The sequence below is a fragment of the Cucurbita pepo genome, chromosome 3 (genome assembly GCF_057944985.1).
Source record: "Cucurbita pepo subsp. pepo isolate OVF chromosome 3, ASM5794498v1, whole genome shotgun sequence".
Classification (NCBI taxonomy): domain Eukaryota; kingdom Viridiplantae; phylum Streptophyta; class Magnoliopsida; order Cucurbitales; family Cucurbitaceae; genus Cucurbita; species Cucurbita pepo.
The window spans coordinates 15,748,457-15,767,701 of NC_141800.1; the positions used below are offsets into that span (position 1 = coordinate 15,748,457).

A 19,245-nucleotide genomic window follows, 5' to 3' on the forward strand; every position below is an offset into this window, starting at 1 on the left:
AACAGCAACTAATTTTCCACTAAAGTCCAACAAAAATCAAATAAAATTCTTGAAAGCTAGAGGACTAATTTAACAACTATACCATTGTAACTATAAACTACTAACAGCTAGAAAACAACCATAGCTAGGAAGCTCAATCAAAGAAATTTGAGACAAATTCATCTGGTTCCTTAATATTAAAAAGTTCAAATACACATTTCCTCCTTCCATTATAATCGAACCGTCCCAAAAACAGGAATCGTTTCTATAAAATTATAACAAAATTTATGTTTTTTAGTTTTATTTAATTGGTGCACACTGCACACTTTGACTAACTCAATAAATCTATTACTTGTGTTGGATGATGGAAGTCCCACATCGACTAATTTAGGGAATGATCATGGGTTTATAAGTGAGGAATACTAACTCCATTGGTATGAGGCCTTTTGGGGAAGCCCAAAGCAAAGCCATGAGAGCTTATGCTCAAAGTGGACAATATCATACCATTGTGGAGAGTCGTGTTCGTCTAACATGGTATCAGAGCCATGCCCTAAACTTAGTCGTGCCAATAGATTGGTAAATCCTCAAATATCGAACAAAGAACTCCTAAAGAGAAGGAGCCAAGCCCCTCCTCGAAGGCAGTCAAAAATGACTAAGACTCCAAGGAGTCGAGCCTCGATTAAGGGGAGGCGCACTTTGTTCGAGGGGAGGTGTTGGATGATGGAAGTCCCACATCGACTAATTTAGGGAATGATCATGGGTTTATAAGTGAGGAATACTAACTCCATTGGTATGAGGCCTTTTGGGGAAGCCCAAAGCAAAGCCATGAGAGCTTATGCTCAAAGTGGACAATATCATACCATTGTGGAGAGTCGTCTGATGGAGCCTCCACTGGGACTGTGCTTGGCGCCAATTCTTGTGGTGGTGCCGGTGGACTTGGTGGGCTACCTGGAGCATGCATTGGGGATGTTGAATTTGGAGCCGGCTTTGGCGGTTTGGTGCACGGGACTGCTGATGGCACTTTCGCTCTTTTTGCTGGCTTCGGCGCTTTAGCACTCGGAACTGGAGGAGGTGCCATAACCGGAGAAACAGCAATGGTGCAATCGGCAAGTGAAGTAGGGCTTCCGCAGGTGGCAGGAAGGCCGAGGGCTCTGGTTCGATTCAATTGAATCCCCATTCTCCCGTTCTGCTTCAACGCATCGCACATACAATCGGCTTTCGATTTCATCACATCTTTCACCACTTTGCAGCAATCCGTAGAGGCATTCGCCTTCGGGCTCCCAATCGTGAAGTATTCCACGCACGGCATCATCTGGATTAAAAAAATTTGCATATAGGTGTATATGGGTTTATTAGAAGGGGAAAAAGAAAAAAAGGGAAATTAAGAACGGTTCTTGGTGTTCATGCACTTCTCAACAGTCTTTGCATTGGCTTTGACAAATTGCTTGGAGTCTTTGGTAGTCTCAACCACTGTGTCCTTTGCCCTATGGGCTGAGTCCTTTGCTGCTTCCATTGCCTCCTTTGCCTTTGCTGATACCTCTTGCGCTCTTGCACTCAGCATCCCTGCCATATCCCTGGTCTTCTCACTCACATGTTCTGCAGTAGAGTAAGCCTTGTCCTGCATCATATGTTCACCCGGCGTCATTCCTTCATTCGCCTCTGGGTTTATGGCATCTTTGGCTTCTGACCCATCTTGTGGTGGATTTGTATGAATAGATTTGGGGTTGGAAGCGAAAAGGAGGGAAGTGTTGGAAGTGGGTGATCTCCTTGCAATGGCTGGTGCCCCAAAATGACCAAACTTTGGTAGGCTTTTGGTAGGCTTTGGGGTTAGCATCAAGTATAGATCTTGAAAATTTCTCCGAGGAAACAATTTCATAAGCTTACAAGTTCTAAAATGCTCTAATTAGCATCCTATATGACAGTTCACAAACTAGTAATTTTGTGCAGATAAGAAGTAATATACATTGCAATATAAAGACAAGAATGCAATACTGAAATAACAGAAGTCAAGTGGCAATATAAGTTCAGAGTCGGATGCTTAGAACTTTCTAAGAAGCATCATAATCCTGGCACTGCAAACTATGAAATAGATAATGGAGGAAAACAGATGATGGAAGTAAGATTCTTCAACGAAGGAACTTCAGTTGGCAGGAGATAAATGCTCTACAAACATGTTTTAACGTAAAAGCTAAGTTCCATTCCACATACCAAAGCTCAATATATGGTGCCGAGACATGTCTATTATAGAGCTATGCCATAAAATCCATGTAGCTACAAATATAGACAAAGAAGCTAGTTAGCGGATGCAAACATGGACGTTATTAGGGACATGACAGTGTAATCAAACTTGTACTCAACTAATTCACAGGTTTTGTATCCATCAGTACACACACACAAGTATGTAATTCACGATAACAAGATTCAGATAAACACAACAAATCTGCAACTTGTGGAGGCAGGGAAGTAGATACACGAGGAGAAAAACATGAAAGAACTCTAACAACTCGGACTTTAGGAAATAATATGCACATCGTTCCTTTTAAGCCCCAGTTTTAAAAGGAAAACGAACGACAGAGCAAAGATCCAATAAACATTAGATAAATCTTCACTGATAAAAGTACGACAAACCTGAATTTCTCTTCAGGAAAGGGATTCATTTAAGACGTTCTCCATTAACACATCTGGAAGCTTCATAGATTGAGAAGCAAAAGAGCTTGCCTGATAAAATCTACCACTAGAGGAACCCATGTTAGGTCCATTCACATCAAATCAACGACAATTCGTTGGAATAGAGCAGCACCTCCGTAACAGTGGAAAACACCAGAGATATAGACAAAATAAATGGAGAGCAAAGCTGGAAACTACAATTTCAAGGTACCAAGCCCTGGAAGAGAATAATTTATGCCGTCACTGTCCAATTCGAATATCCATCCAGTCCAAATAGTAAACTCCAACAGTTGTGTCAATTTCACGCAAATTCAACATTTGGCCTTAAAATAAATTCATGAAACTGAAGGATCCATTAATTCTTTACTAGGCGATCATAAAAGCGAAGGTTACTGCGATGAATTTGACAAATTATACTACTCCTGCCGAAGAATCTTTCACTGTTACGCGAAACAAACTAAATAACTACAACAATTTACTCATGCACGAGATAGAAACTCCATGGAGAAACATATCAACTCATTCAGCTTCCAGACGAAATATCCAATTTCTTCAGCTTCATTAGCATCACATATATGAAAACAACAGGAAAATACCACAGATTCTTGTAAATCATCAACCACCTTGTGATTAGAAACTGAATAAAACGCAGTAGTCCAGTATCTCTTATTGATCATAAACAGCAGTTAATTATAGATGAGATCAAAATGCCAAGTAGAACGAGGTATTGTGGCGATTAAAATTGCTTACCGTCCACAAGCTTTGAAGATCGTGACAAGTGAGCGATCTTTTCTCCAAGTTCGATACAGATTTTCCTTCCCGCTTCGAACTTCACCCTTTGGCGGGAGGACTTCATTTCTTCTCTCTCACGCTAAATATTTTTTCTCCGTCACCTCATTTATAGAAGTGTCTACCTATTTATACTCTGCTTTTCCTTTCTATTTTTTATTTAAATTATAATTCTTTCAAATATTTTAATCTTACTCATATACATTAATAATAATTTAATCTTCTCGTTCTCAAATATTGTTTTGAATTAAAAAAACGTAAAATTCTAAAATTATTTTTATAATAACATATAAAAATGAACGGAATATAGTAAGAATATCAATGCAATACATTAAAATAAATGTAATGTTAAAAAATAAAAATTTAGAAAAAAAATGTAACAACCCAAGCTCAGAGTCAGACATCGGACGATGTGTCAGCCTTTTTCACTGTTCCCCGAAGGGGGTAAACACGAGGCGGTGTGCCAATAAGAACGCTAGTCCCAAAGGGCGATGGATTTGGGGGTGGTCCCACGTCGATTGAAGGAAGGTAAGAGTACCAGCGAGGATGCTGGCCCCAAGGAGATGGATTGTGATGTCCTAGATTGGTTGGGGAGGAGAACAAATCACAAAGGTGTGGAAATCTCCCCTAGTAGACGCGTTTTAAAACCTTGAGGGAAAGCCCGTAAGGGAAAGTCTAAGAAGGACAATATCTGCTAGCGGTGGGTGATAGTTACGAAAAATATACCACTAGTTTTTAATACTCAAACAACGAGGTCTTACTCTATTATTAACCCGAGGAACTTCCTTTCCAGATTACATTATAATTGATATTTAACGAGCAATATATAATTGTAAAGATAAATTATAACTTTAATTTAGCTATAATTAACAAAATAAAATTAGTTAATTAATGATTTTAATTAATTATGCATCAACTATAAGAAAATAAAATGTGAAATATCTAAATTAATATTTAATATATAAAATAAATTAAATGTTAATGAGAAAAATACATTTATATATTTATAATTTAGATATATATTTTACAATTTTGGTGCATTAAATAAATTATATATCATATAGATATGGATTACATCAAATCATATTTCAAATCAGTCATCAACCTTTTAATATTCTCGATCTTTTATTATTCCATTGATAACTTAATTTTAAAAGATTAACCTAAAGTATAGTTAAATTATTGTTTCGAGACATGTCACTTAAGTATATTAACAAGATTAATTATTTTCAAAATCACGTATTTAAATATGTTAAAATTTAATAATTTGACGACTTAACAGTTTTAATGTTAACATTTTTCTTGTGGTAAATAAAAATATAAAAATATTAATAACTATTTAATATCAATAGTTTATTTTTTTCGTGAGATCCACTTATTATTATTATTATTATTATTATTATTATTATTATTATTATATTGATGATGATGATGTAAAGAAATAAATATGGCACAAACAATTCTCCTCCACGTAATTTCTTTCCACGCTTAAAGTTGGAGGAATTGTCCGATTCAATATTCCACAAAAAGTAAACTTGAAGAAACTAACAAAAACAAACAAACAAAAAGGTACAACCATCTTTTTCTTTCTTAGAATTTTTTATTTTTTTATTTTAAAGGATTAAAATAAATTATTATTGTATGAAAATTACATTTATAAATGAAAAATAAACATCACAAAATTAATTTAAAATAATTAATCAAAATAAAATAAATTTTAAAATTATTTCCTACAAATTTTTAAATACTCCATTTATTTTTTCAAAAAAATTAAACCTAATTTTGTCAAAGATTTTGTAAAAGAAAATGAAAAAGAGAATTTACTTTAGAATATATACATAAAAAAAAATTAAGATTCCTCCATGAAAATAAATAAATAAATACAAAAATTAAAAAAATAATAATAATAATAATCACAAGTTTTATTCATTAGGAAGTAGGTAAGGATTACTCACCACACGAGAAACCTTCCGCAAACAAAAGGTTCCAAAATGAGGAGATTCTCTTCCGATCAAATCATCCTTCAACCGCAAAAGCATAAAAAAAACAAAAAGCCAGCCACATTTTCGCTATATAATTTTGTTCTTAAATCAAGAACCGCATTTTTTGATATTCGATTCCCTCAGAACACTAAATTTATTAAATAAATTTGAATACGTCTACAACGCTCAGGATGAGCAAGTCACAACAAACTTGTCCAGGAAATAACGCTTCAAACGTTAATTCTTTTTCCTTTTTCAGAGAGAACGCTCTTACGGCAAGAAATTTTTTCCAGAAATGCTTTTCTTGAAAATTTCAGATCTGAACGGAAAATAAGACTAATAGACATTATCAACGGACAAAATCTTCAGCAAACCTTCGTAACTAACGCCGTCCGATTCATCTCCGCCGCCAAATCTAATCATCGCTTCAACCTCCTCATCGGAGATCGAAAATCCAGCAAAATGCATATAGCTCTTCAAGTCGGCGTGGCTCAACCGTCCGTCTCCGTCTTTATCCATCGTCTTGAAGACTTCCTCCATCATCCCCGTCGATCTTCTCCGTCCGCTGGACAATACACGCTCGAACTCTTCGTATTCGACGAAACCGTTCCGATTCAAGTCAGCGACGGCTATCATCGAGCGAATAGCATCCTCGTCAGCGTCTTTGCTGTAGAATTTGCGAAGATCGTCGCGGCTAATCTTTCCGTCGTGATCTGCGTCGAGTGCCTCGAATGCCTGACGGAAAGCGGGGGCGGTATCAGAGTAACTGGCGGCGGTTCCGGAAGGACACATGGCTGAACAGCAGAGACGAGAAATCAATGGCGGATGGGAGAAAGTTTTGGAAATGAAGAATCTGCGAAGCGGGAAGGGGTTTATATAGAAAGCGGAAATTTGGGGCTCCCAGTCCGTTGGGGCCCACGCTGTTTTGAAAACGGACTGGCTTGGGAAGCACGCCCGAAGGCAGGCTTTATAGAGTCTTTTTTTAAATTTTATTTAATTTATTTTTTCATTAAAAGGGAAGGGAGGGCGTGGTCGAGGAGTTTGGCGTTACGTATGTGGTGACGCTATTTGGGGAGAAATTCTATTCATGGTCTTAAATTGTTGGCTTATGGCTCTCTAGATTTATTCCCTAAAAACATGTGTGTTTATTTATTTATATTTTTTTAATCTCCCCACTCTATAAATAAAAATACATATCATTTACTATTTAAATATGTTGATTTTGATTATTTATTTTTTGCTATGAGATGTGTATATGGGTCCGGTTGGTTGAGAGATTTTTTTGGACCAATCTAGAAGTTGAGGTTGGTTGGATTGTTAACCCAACTCAAGCCGGAAATTTCCACGACCCAGCCCAATCCAATTCTCTATTTTTTGGTTGGGTTTGAGTTGTGAAACAATGGAGTGTCGAGTAGAGAACTCTGATGAGAAATACGCAGCGGATAAGTCTGATGACAAACACAGAGCAGAGAAGTCCAACGGAACTGAACAGAGTACCAAGTGGAGTGACAGTCGGCGATGACGTCCAGCGAGAAACACAGAGACGAGGTTGAGTGAAAAACATGAGAACTGAGAAGAGAGTCTAGTGAAAATATAAAGAGGCGAGCGACATTGACGTATTACGATACACAGAGACAAGACGATACAAAAGTGAGATGAGAACTGAGAAATTGAACGATGAACGTTGTGATGTGAGTGTGTGAGATTGTGAGTGCGAGAGTTGAGACTTCAAAATTAGTGTTGAATGGAGTTATTTATTTATTTATTAAGAATTAAAATTGAAAAGATAATGAAAAAGTATAAAATGAACACGCCCAGTGGGACTCGAACCCACAATCGCCTGATTAGAAGTCAGACGCCTTATCCATTAGGCCATGGGCGCTTGTTGTTGAGTTAATGATAATATTTCAATATATTTATTAATTAGTTCGCAAAATTGAAACCCTAATTTTGTACCCACGCACTTATAAATAGCAACAGCGGCTAGTCAAGCTTCGACCGTCTGCACTCTCTTCATTGTTTTCTTTAGTGCGCAGTTTTTCCGATCTTCTTAATTGTTCTTTTCAGCATTTTGTTTTAGCAATCGCGATCCTCCATTGTAATGCCTCCGACGATGTAGCCATTAATTCCTTCATGGATTAGCGGCGGTTTCGTATCCTATGGATGGAGGAGGCAAAAATTTGTTGCAGGAACGTTGAGTTGCTTCGCCTTCGTTCTTCTCCCCTGGCGCAGTGAATTAGAGCCTGCTAAATCATTTCGCGATTATGATTATTTTAATAGTTCTCTCTTAACGTTTGATTTCTTTGTTCCTTATTTTCATTTCTTGCGAACTGTTTTTCCTAATTGTTGATCTGTGTTCTTATGTTCTGGTATGTCTTCTCTCGTATTTGACTTGGATATTTTTTCTTTAATCTTTTGGTTTCATTTTTTTAACGTGTTCTCTTGTTGAGGCTCCTGTGATGGCATGAAATCTTTGAGACCTGATGGTCTATTTTGATGACAATCATAAGCATATTTCTGAGGAGACCTTGACAATCCACAAATTCTTTGTACATTCTTCTTTGTTTTGGTTTTTTTTAAGGTTTGTATTTTCATCTTCTTCTTGAATTTGTCTTTCCTGTTAGTTTGAAAGTGGTGATTCGAAGTGATGAACATGCACTGGGCTCTGAGCAGATACAATATCTGCTATAATTGATGGATAATGCGGCCTAGAAAACCATGTCTGATCTCTATTTTCGATTTTACATCTATATCTCCAATTATATTTGGTTGTTCGTGTTTGGTTTTTCATGATATCGAGATGATTACGTGATAAGCTTTGGTCTTATATCTTTTGATTTCCTTTCAGTTTTTTATCTTCCGATTCGTACAAGACTTATGACGATAATTGAGATAAGGTATTTGAGAATGATTACAACAACCGTCTTGATTTTCGATTGATTTTGTTGTATTTACTGTTGCTATGTGTACATAAAAAAATCATAATCAAAATTCATTTAGACGCACTTCTCAAAGGACGCCAAGGAAGAACAAATTTAAAAGAGGAATGACAATTAGAAAATCATAGACCTAGAAAGAAGACGAGAACCATGAAGAATAATAGTTACGATATTTGTTTAATATGTTTGAAATTTATGAGACTTAATTGCTGTTTTAAATAACAAAATTAATTATGTAAAAATATTTTGGTTTATTCAATTTCATAACTATATATGGAAATATAGTTGTAAAGGATTGTACAGAATAATGAATGTGGGATGAAATTTGTTTAAAGAGACCATTGTTATTTGAATTTGAACTTAAATCTTTAATGATTTAACTTTCAAATATTTTGTTTCGTAATTGTGGGATCAACCATTGTATATGTATTAAGTATGGATACGTGGCCTTGCCTTCGATTTAACTTTTGTTGCCAATATTTTGTTGTCAATATTGTGTTATAATATCGAAGCTTGTTTTTATAACCATTTTATTTTCTATTTTCTGATTTCAAAAGATGCTTTATCAACATTTATATTTCATGCTTTTTCCTTAAAAAATTATAATTCTAAACTAAATTCATAATTTAAAATACGTTCATAAATTTTTTTTTTAGACCAGTATTTGTTTGTTATTTCTAAATCTACTTTTTTCTTACAAATGCTTTAAAAATAAATTTTTATTTATTTAGAAGAACGGTTAAAAATTCAAATGATTATAAGAAATTTGAAAATTGTTGTAAACAAATAGTGAGATACCAAACCAAAATTTTGTAAATAGAAACCAAATAATTTTGAAAATGTTCCTAAAATACAGATAATAAAATAAAGGTCCAGGTTAGTATAAATAGTATTTATAAGAAGCTTGTTTAAAAAGAAGGGTTAATTAACTGATTTGAAAAACCAATAACCATTGGTTAAAATTATAGAACTAAATCTAACTGACAAAAAAAAAGCTAATAGACTAGAGTTCATAATCCAACATTTATTATATATATATATATATATATAATATATTCAACTTTAAGGGAAGAACTTCGAGATTCTTTTTTAACAAACACATATTTGCATCAAAGATGTATTCGATTAGCAGTTGATACAAATATAAATTCTTCTTGCCAAAATTGGATTGAGCTCCAATTTTTTATTTTATTTTTAATTTTATTTTTAATTTTTTATGCAATCGAGCTACTAAGACATTCATGATCATAGAAAAAATATTGAATTTTTCCCCTATAGTTTTCGTTCTTTTGTTGCCAACATTGTGTGACATTAAGACAAGATCAAAGACCAAAAAGAAAGAAAGACCAAAAAGAAAGAAAATTGTGTGACATTCTTTACTAGGGAGAGTTCTCTCCCTAGTGTTTTAAAAAACTTATATCAAAAGGGAAAGCTCAAAGAGGACAATACCACCTGGACAATATCAAAAGGGAAAGCTCAAAGAGGACAATACCGGAAAGAGGTGGACTCTAATAAGGTAATATAAGAACAATTCAAAATAAAGTTAACTATTCTGCCTATTAAATTCAAAAAAAGAAAAATAAAATCTTTCTGATTGATTCTGTTTAGTGAAAATGTGTTCTAATTGTACGAACGACCAAAGTTATCTGCCAATATGATCAAAATTTTCTAAATTCCTATTGGCATGAGAACCGAAAAGTACTTTTTTTTAGTGTGAAAATATAAAACATTATAACACTATGTTGTTCTTAGTGTTAGCGCACTGGTGATGAAAAGAAGATGACAAGAAAGTATACGACAAACCCAGCTAGAAGAATTCCTCCATAGATGTAATTTTGAGAAGACTGCACTGGATATTTGTACTCAATGCTGCAGCATCTCATCTTCTCCCTCTCTTCGCTCAATACGAAATCGACGTACCTACGATCGACACACACAATATGAACGCTTTGCTTTAATGCCACAGATTTATTTGTTTAAAAGAAATGAAGCTACGGTAAACTATCTATAAGATGGAGCCACTTACTGCTGGGTGAAAATGGAGCTCTGGAAAATTTCTGAACTATTCAGATGTGCTTCTTGTAAGCGATGGTCATACAATAGCGATGATAGATCCACGAGCTGTTCCTCAAGGTTCTGTTTTTCGGTCGAAGAATCAGTCATTTGAAGACGTTTAGTACTGACATTAGTATTGACATGTTGAATGACTTACATCCAAGTATTTCTCGAGTCGCTCAACCAGTTCATGGGGGAAAGGTTCTGGCAAGTTGGTCGTTTTTTTATAGAACTTCTCCAACCATAACTCAGTAGCTGTCTTGTTCTTCTTGCCTTTCACTGGTTCACCAAGTGGAGTTTTGAGATGTTCTGCTGCAAAGGTTTGGACAGTCTGACACCAAATAAACAGTGATTAAACCGAACTAAGCCAAAGATTAAAAGATCAGTTGTAAGTAAAATTACCTCTGATGTATCTCGGATTCGGTGTAGAGCTGAATCTACACGTGCATATATTATGTTCCTCTGTTAAGAAAAACGTAAAAGAGTGAAATTATGTTTCAGCGATCTAAACCGATAAATAAGAAACTCCCAAACACCAATGTACCCTCATATATATAATTATGAAGCCAGGGATCCTTACCAATGCAACATCTTGAAGCATTTGACTGACTTGAGTCGTGTTCGAAAACGGGCCAAAAGGATGACAACCAGCAGCCCAGAGCCAATTTACAACTGCCCTCTCATGAACATGAGAAGCCCTCTCATAAGGTGCAGTCAAACCACCAACAGCTGAAGCAAGCCCAGCCAATATATGACGTTGTGCTTGCGATGGATCAGCATACCTTCTGCGTGTTTCAGAAACATAACTGCACAAAACAACACACATGAAAGTGAGTCAACTGTCATAACAAGAGAAAGAGAAGTCGCCAAATGCCCTACTTCGCAAAAGGCGCTAAAAGTTAGTCAAGGACTGATGAAGCACCTACCTAATGTTGATAGTAAGTGACATGAAGATAAATCAAAAGGGTATGGTAAGCAAAGTTGATTCACATTATGTTACATATACATATATACTTGAGCGGAGGCAGGGCTTGCACATTCTCCAAGAAAAAGAATATGATATGAATTAGGATGCCCTCGTTTTACCTCTAGAGCCAATCGGGCGTTCAAGGGCCAAATAACTACAATTGGGTTTCAATTTTGACATACAAAAAGTGGTGAACTCAATTAAGGAAGGGAAAATGAACCAAAGCTCTCTACATTAGGTCAGCCATGCTACAAGAAGAAAATAGAGTTTTATGGTACAAAAGCATTTACTGGTGTAACTTTGATAGCAACATTTAGAGTTTTATGGTACAAAAGCATTTACTGGTGTAACTTTGATAGCAACATTTACTTTAGGTGTTTACTTTTGGGTCACTGTAGTATCAGTTTTTGGTTTTTCAATGAAACTTTCTTGGTTTGACGACAAAGCCTCATCACCACTTTGCAATTCCTGGGCCAGGGTGGCACGTCAAGGAACGTTCAAGTAGGCTTGATCAGCTTGCTTGTGGAGTGTTGAAACGTGGTGTGAGGAACTAGTTCTCCCTGTCTTCGATCAAAATGTAATCCATATCTAATCCTCTCCTCCTTTTGGATTGAAATCAAAATGGTTTGGGGGGTTTTTTGGAAATTGATAATAAGGAGTTTACACAACCAAAGGGTACCTAATTTTCAAGAGTCGAGTCCCCCCCACTATGGTTATAAACGGGGTGACTGAAACCTAAAAAAAAATGGGCAGATATGTAGAAGGACCGGAAATAAACCGAGTCCAACCTTCACTGAAAACCTCGAAAGCAGATAACTAAGAAACAAGCAAGTTTAGACCTAAGAAGTCTGAAGGAACCAAAATCTCGTAAGACCACCATATGAAGGGCTAATACACGATGACTTCAAATGAGCGCAACTGCTACAAAAATTAGGACAGCCTAACCCCTGTCAATCGGAGGAAGAAGAAAAACACCCAAGTATGCATTCTAGGGTAACTTTTAATGTATAAGGAGGGAAAATGAACAGAGTTCAACATTCACTGAAAACATTGAAAGCAGATAACTAAGAAAGTTCTGAGGTAACCAAAATCTCCTAAAACCACCCTATGAAGGGCTAATACACGATGACTTCAAATGAGACCCAATGCTACTAACATTGGGACAGTCTAACAATTGTCATACTGGAGGAAGAAGAAAAACACTCAACTATGCATTCTATGGTAATTTTTAATGTTTTAAGTAGTCAAGAGAAAGAAGGTTGTAATGCCCCTTAATCTATTGCAAATCGTACCCTTCACGGTGAGAAGCATTTGTCATTGCATCTCAATTTTCAATTTACCGGCAGTTCAAACAGGAATTTACAAGAATATCTACACAAAGGTGAGTATAAATGATTTTATTCTGTAAACTAATGTAGTGATAGTGGATTTACTTGCATTCATCAATGATGTATGTTTCCACTCACCTGAGAGGTATCTTCTCATTTTGATGCTCAAGTATGATAACGACATCCTTGGTTGCATAAACCAGGCTTTCATCCTCCATCGTGAGTTTTGAATCAACATCAGCCAATGATAGGACAAAACTGAATAAAAGGAGCCGATGGCATGAACTTAGTAATTTATGACTACTAAAAGTCAAATATTCACATCAAGACCAAAAAGAAGAAAATTGCACAACATGATGTTTCAAGTCTAACACTAATATTAAACCCAACAAACCAGATGTATGTTCTGCCTTTTCTTTTTTGTTTCTACTATTTCTATTTAAAGCATGAAAACTGATACATTAGGACAAATTTTAAACCCCCGGAGGAAATGCAAACAAAAAGATTGCCTTTAAATAGAAAAAAGAATTAGGGTAACAAAAATAAGAAAAACTCAAACATTATGCCGCTATCTTAAAAGATGATTTTATCCCTTACTCCTCTCCCTCTCAAACCCTCATTTATAAGCAGAGTTTGAGTTGCTTACACTGGAAGTACCCTAGTTCCATAAGTTCGGTGCAAATCCCCTTGCTTTTTTTCATTTTTCTTCACCTTCTTGCCCTTTTTTGATTGATATGTAGCCCAAAGAGGTTTATGTTTCAGTACTGAATCATCTGAAACATCAGTTTCATCCATCCAGTGCTGGTAAACGCCAAAATATAGATCATTACACTAAGTTCACTGGCGAAATATTTGAATCCAGTATGCTTAACAGAAATCCTTTATGCTAACCTGGCGAAGGAAAAATTTATCAGATAAAGATGGGTCAGCCACCTCAAGCAAACCTGCAGCAAGCACATCGGCGGACCTTTCCATTTCCTGAAATGAATTAAGCAATTATTCACTGAATAACATCAACGAGGTTGCTAAAAATGTACAATGGTTATATGCTGTTACATGGAGGCCACTTAACTAGTCCATGTAAACTACATAGTAACTTGAATTCCTGACCGATATATATACCACGTAAACAACAAATCAAGTTTTGTATTGAGGAAAAGACAACACTTACTTCTCTGAGGACAGCACCATCCAAATACACCTTGGTATGAACATGAAAACGACCATCATTCTTCGTTTCCTGTAGGGAATGGCTCCGCATTGCTTTTGAAACAGCTATTGCCAGCTTTTCATGATGATGTAATAGATGTGCACCACCGATAATCACTACTTCTTGCCCAACATGAGTCATCTTTTTAACCTGAAATAATGTGAAACACTTACAAGAAGAGGTTCGTGTTCTATATCAAATCATAAACCCAAATGTAGAGTATGTTCATATTTCATAGCATTTCAATGAATAATTACGTATCCATTTAACTCAGAGAAATAAAACATTTAGCATCATCGTTCGTGGAACTTCATACCATATTCAATGCAAGTGTCTTACCTCTGCTTCAATTGCTTCAACATTTATACTGTAGTTGTGGTCTTTTTCCATAATATTGTATCGATTATGATTTTGCAAGACGATTATGGGTATAAGCAATCTCGTTGTCATATCAACAGTTTCAAACCTAAACACAAGGAAGAAACAGTGAGAAGATAATGTTCATCAATCCACACAGCAATTCCTATTCCATGTGCCCCCATTCTTCTTTAGGGTCTCTAACCTTCTGCAGTATGTAAACAGCAAAACTAAAGTACAATAGGTAACATAAAATGTAATGAAAGGCGAAAACCTGACATCCGGGGCTATGACATGTTCAATGGTGGTTGATACTAGGGCAGCAAGTTCCCCCAAAAAATTATCATGGGTTGAATGATCAGTAGCTGCACCAAATCCTCTTGGAAATAGCACATTCCTCAAACGTGGTAGAGTTCTAGAACTGACACTTCCCTCTTCAGTTTCAATTTTTCCATATGTGCACGGGCCTGCTGAGAGGTCAATCACAGCATATCTGATAATGCAGAAAAGAACCAGGATCACATACCAGAGCTCTAGTTACAATGTTGGACAACAAAGAAAAATTTAACACATACATTCCATCAAAGAAAGAAACAAACAATAACACCAGTTATGCTCAAAGATAAGTTGAACCTACCACTAAATTGATTAACCTTCATTGTGATACCAGTCACAGAGATCGCACTACAGTCTAATGATATACATTTAATCACGCGAGACATAAAATTGTATATTGCCATATTACCTCTCCATTTAGCTTCCTATTACATCAATTACTTAAAGGACGTGGATAATATCAACAACCACATAAAAACAACCAGAACTTAGTAATTTTCACTAAGCTTCTGACTGTATTGAATATTAGTTCCTAAGCGCTCAAAAAACATAAATAAAATCATATCGAACCAAAATTTATTACAACTTGCAATTGAACCACACAGAAATAGCAAGACTCCCAGAATATCAAAACAATACCTGCCAGAGCCCAGCCAAACTTGAGTTGCTCCTCCACCTTCGTATCGGTAACGATAAATGTAATCGCCTTCTTGTTTTTTCACATCTTCATCATTTAGCGGGGCAAGTTTCTGATACATTAAACTATCAAGATCGATTTCCTTATTTCTGGGGTCCATTCTGACCTGTTACAGAAGTAGAGTGAAAAAGTAGGAGATGGTAAAATAGAAAATGAAATTAAAACGACAAAGGATGATAGTGGAAAGAAAAGTTTTAAGGATGGCAGATCATTACACACAAAAAAAAAGGATGTTTCACAGACAACAGAGGGAAAAAAGAAAATGAAAGAAACGAGCACTTCATCTGACAGAGGAATATTAAATCATAAATGTAAGCTTTAAAGAAAATGAATACTTTCTCAAGGAAAAGTGAGAGAAAATACATCGTGATCCTAAAAAGAAGCACCAAAACTTTGCATTCAAAATTTGGATTCGGACAAAGTTACCAAACCTTATCGAAGTTGACAATAAAAATGGCAATTGGCATAAGTCTATCCCTCTCAGCAGCATTGTATGCCTCATTATCCGTGTCAAAAATATAGGAATATAATTTCTGAAACACAGGTTCAACTGTTGTTGCTTCAACCTCAAACAGAGGTACCTCCCTTCCAAAATCAGTCTGGAAATGTATAGAACTTTTAGAATTAAATATATGTAATAAAAAAAAATTATTCACCAACTACTCCAAAAACTACGAAGAACATAAGGAAATAGCAGCACAGAGCTTAAGTTCCACCTCTCTTGCGGTTTCAGCAGGAATCATGGCCTCCTTCAATGCCTTCTCAAGAGCTATCAATTCAGCCTGACCTGCCTGTAGCAGTGCAGAATATAGTAGCCAGACCAAAGAACTTTTTGTACAAAAATGCAATATTCATTGAAAAAAAAAACATCGTTTAAGATTGATGAGTGCAAGCAGATTTATTTAAGCATTACGGATACCTAAACTCTAAGTTTCTGATGATCATGTGGTCATACGAGTGGGATTACAGTTCTAGAAATGGATAAGGAAAAGGCTCTTGAAGATGAAATATGCTACAATTGAAGTAGAATATAAGAGGCATGCTTGTATTTAATAGATTAGAATTAAAATTATAACTTTCAGGAAACATTCATTTCAAAAAACAAGAACTCAAGTGCAAAGGGAGCAGAAAAAAAAAAAAAAACTTTGATATGTAGTCTCAGAAAGAGAAAACTTGTAAGTAAAATTCTTTTAAGGATGCAAGTTACGGAAGAAACTAAAAATGGAACTTACAGAAAAGGCATTATATACAATATGATGCTCTATATCAATGGGCTCGCCAGTCTCAAGGCAGGATGGCCTGTGAGACGGGAAGCTGGCTCTCAGAAACTCTTCTAGCTTGTGTGAATCTACTGTGTACCGGTAGGCTCCATCATTATTGAAACCAATAAGGACGATGTTCACTTCAAGTGGAACCTGAAAGGGAACCTGTGCAACGCTTTTATTAGTTTATGTATGTGCAGTAGAGGACCTATAAAGTTGAATGCCATTGCCAATCATAAATCACAACATGATCATTCCTAGTTCAGAAGCTACGAAGTACCGATGCAACTAATTTAAATTACAAGTTCAAATAATGAAGAAAAATACAGTGCTACGAAGTACAAAATTTTAAATATAAGTCCATAGTCTAATTCCAGGAACAACATTCCTCCAATGGAAATCAAAAAATCTAAAACTGAGTCTAATTCCAGGAACAACATTCCTCCAATGGAAATCAAAAAATCTAAAACTGTCAATTCTTCCTAGTTGTTCTAACGTCGTTTAAATCCTAAACAATAGAACTAACGAGCGGGAAAAAGATAAATTAATCGGAGCCACTGCATTTGACTCGAGTAAACGATCACATAATCAAGGATTAAGAATCATAGTACAGAAGAAAACACAGTATGAGAAATACCTCAGCTCGTGAATGAAGCATCCGACGAACATCGTATCGGACACTATCTTTGACGGTATGGAAGGCTCCGTGATGCCAATGAGGATGTCCCGGATCTCTCCTGAAAGCTTGAGGAGCCGACTTCAATGGAACTACAAGCAAAATGAAAACCAACACACAACCGTATAATAAGAAGCTTGAGTTAAATCCAGCAGCCATGGAACTGAGAACCAGCTAAAATTCCTTAAGCCTCTCTTCTTCTTCTTCTTCTTCGTCTGCCCGGTTTGCGATTGAGAATGAGAGGCCTTCTACATCTACGAGAAAGAAATCAAGAAATTGGCGATCAATTGATAGAATTGAAGGAACGATAATCGATCAGCAGCAGATACAGCAGAAGAATCGGAAGTCTACTACTGTTCAAGTCGCTAGGAATTTCGTCCCGCGAATTGAACTGTGACCGAAAAATGAAACTGCGAATCCGAATGAGAAAAACTCGTCGAGATTTTCTTGCATTTTTCTTTTTCTGCTTTTCTTATTCTCCAAACAGAGCCGCGGTTTAATCAAACCGGTCAAACGCTGAACCAGACCGAACCGAGTCGATAATGAACCAAAAAATGGGATAACAAGACAAATACTAAATTTTAATAGTAAAAAGTAGTTAAATGAGTTGGATTGTGTAAAAATGTTTTAATTAGATTCTTCCAATTACATGGACGATTTTACCCTTAAATGTATTTATATTTAACAAAATAAAATAAAATAAAATACACGAGAGATTATTATAATTATAAGAATGGCTAAATTACATTAATATCCTTAAAATTTTAGAAAAATTTAATTTTTTTTTATAATTAGCGGGAGATAACATATGAGGTACTGGTAAACAGTTTCATTCATATATTGATAGTAATAATTTAATTTTTTTTTTTGTTAAAAAACTAGTTTGTAAATATTTTTTAAACCTAATGAAAAAGATATTTTTTAGTATTTTAAAAAATTAAAAGAGTATTAATGAAATTTTTAAAAATTTAAGAATATTGCGAAATACTTTTTAACGTCTAAGGGTATGTTTAAACACACAATTAAAAAATATTATCTAAACATTTAAAATGGTATTAATATTTTTGTAATAAAGCACTAAATTTAAGAGTATTTTAACTTTTAAATATTTATTTTTGTGTATTATAATTTGGTTATATTAAATGTTTCCCAATATTTAAATAAATATTTTCGTGAAAAAAAAAAAAAAAAAACTAACCGACATAAATTAATAACTAAAATATAAGTGGTCAGCCTACCCGAGTATAACTACGCAATAATTGACCTAAATTTGTTATCGTGAATTCAGATATTTAAATCTTCGTAGGAGGAAAAAAAAAAAAAAAATTCCGTCCAAATATATTAATATATTATGATAAGAACTGTAAATTAGAGGTTTGAGAAAAGAAAAGTGAGGATAGTTTGGTAATTGACCATATTAATTACCATATTTGTTGTACCAACACAAATTAGCAAAATTATTAATTAGTTAAAGCGCTCGAGTTCTCGAATATTGATGGGCCAAATATCATTGGCGTCGCCGTCCATGAGCCGCCTGGCGATTATGGAGTTCGTAGCTTCAGAAGGATGAAATGAATCCCAAAACACGTACTTCGACCTGTCTACGCACACTCTCGACGGCGGTCCACAGGGAAAAAGACCGCCGTACCGTCCGGCGATGTGGCAGCACGCCGAGTCGGCATTCTCAAACCCTGTACAAATGCAGCGAAGGAAGCTTTCAATATGTGAAGTGCAGGTATTCGACAAATTATCTCTATGAAAATGCTTTATTCGATGATGCGTGATTTTGAACTATATCTTGAACGATGTGATACTGTTAAGAATGAGATAGAAAATATAATTGGGAAGGTCTGTATTATCATTGATATTGATATAAAATAATTAAATATTGAGAATAAAATAAAATATACTCTAAATTAAATCATAAATGGAAGAATATTAAGATATAATATCTAAGATATATTCCATAGATAATATATCTCAACACTCCCCCTCAAGTTA

At 35.3% G+C, this 19,245-nt stretch overlaps 2 protein-coding genes, 1 long non-coding RNA gene and 3 other non-coding genes across 6 annotated transcripts; 2 read left to right on the top strand and 4 right to left on the bottom strand.

The window, feature by feature from the left end:
- Positions 1-1,685: 1,685 nt before the first annotated feature.
- Positions 1,686-3,528, bottom strand: LOC111791820 (uncharacterized). Its single transcript, XR_002814687.2, has 3 exons — positions 3,397-3,528; positions 2,608-2,863; positions 1,686-2,250 (listed from the first exon to the last, which is right to left on the bottom strand). It is a non-coding gene; the product is annotated as an uncharacterized LOC111791820 (long non-coding RNA).
- Positions 3,529-5,333: 1,805 nt separating this feature from the next.
- On the bottom strand, positions 5,334-6,357 carry LOC111789848 (calcium-binding protein CP1-like). The gene has a single exon (XM_023670556.2). The coding sequence runs from the start codon at positions 6,207-6,209 to the stop codon at positions 5,754-5,756; it is 456 nt and encodes a 151-aa protein (XP_023526324.2). The 5' UTR covers positions 6,210-6,357; the 3' UTR covers positions 5,334-5,753.
- Positions 6,358-7,226: 869 nt separating this feature from the next.
- TRNAR-UCU (transfer RNA arginine (anticodon UCU)) lies at positions 7,227-7,299 on the bottom strand. The gene has a single exon. It is a non-coding gene; the product is annotated as a tRNA-Arg (tRNA).
- Positions 7,300-7,869: 570 nt separating this feature from the next.
- On the top strand, positions 7,870-7,942 carry LOC111791923 (small nucleolar RNA R66). Its single transcript, XR_002814711.2, has one exon. It is a non-coding gene; the product is annotated as a small nucleolar RNA R66 (small nucleolar RNA).
- A 115-nt stretch (positions 7,943-8,057) lies between these two features.
- On the top strand, positions 8,058-8,146 carry LOC111791938 (small nucleolar RNA snoR118). Its single transcript, XR_002814728.1, has one exon. It is a non-coding gene; the product is annotated as a small nucleolar RNA snoR118 (small nucleolar RNA).
- Positions 8,147-9,920: 1,774 nt separating this feature from the next.
- On the bottom strand, positions 9,921-17,679 carry LOC111790941 (uncharacterized). Its single transcript, XM_023672072.2, has 16 exons — positions 17,206-17,679; positions 16,539-16,733; positions 16,023-16,097; positions 15,738-15,905; positions 15,249-15,412; positions 14,548-14,766; positions 14,256-14,382; positions 13,878-14,066; positions 13,598-13,684; positions 13,353-13,507; positions 12,845-12,964; positions 10,992-11,217; positions 10,814-10,873; positions 10,569-10,742; positions 10,383-10,492; positions 9,921-10,276 (listed from the first exon to the last, which is right to left on the bottom strand). Exons 1-16 carry the CDS (start codon positions 17,401-17,403, stop codon positions 10,111-10,113), a joined length of 2,433 nt encoding a protein of 810 aa, XP_023527840.2. The 5' UTR covers positions 17,404-17,679; the 3' UTR covers positions 9,921-10,110.
- Positions 17,680-19,245: the final 1,566 nt, after the last annotated feature.

Coding starts and splice junctions, on each gene's coding strand:
- LOC111789848 (XM_023670556.2), bottom strand. CDS start 6,209: ATGTGTCCTTCCGGAACCGCCGCCAGTTACTCTGATACCGCCCCCGCT.
- LOC111790941 (XM_023672072.2), bottom strand. CDS start 17,403: ATGGCTGCTGGATTTAACTCAAGCTTCTTATTATACGGTTGTGTGTTG. Junction 16,734..17,205: donor TGCTTCATTCACGAGCTGAG/GTATTTCTCATA, acceptor AGCGTTGCACAG/GTTCCCTTTCAGGTTCCACT. Junction 10,874..10,991: donor TGCTTCAAGATGTTGCATTG/GTAAGGATCCCT, acceptor TTTTCTTAACAG/AGGAACATAATATATGCACG.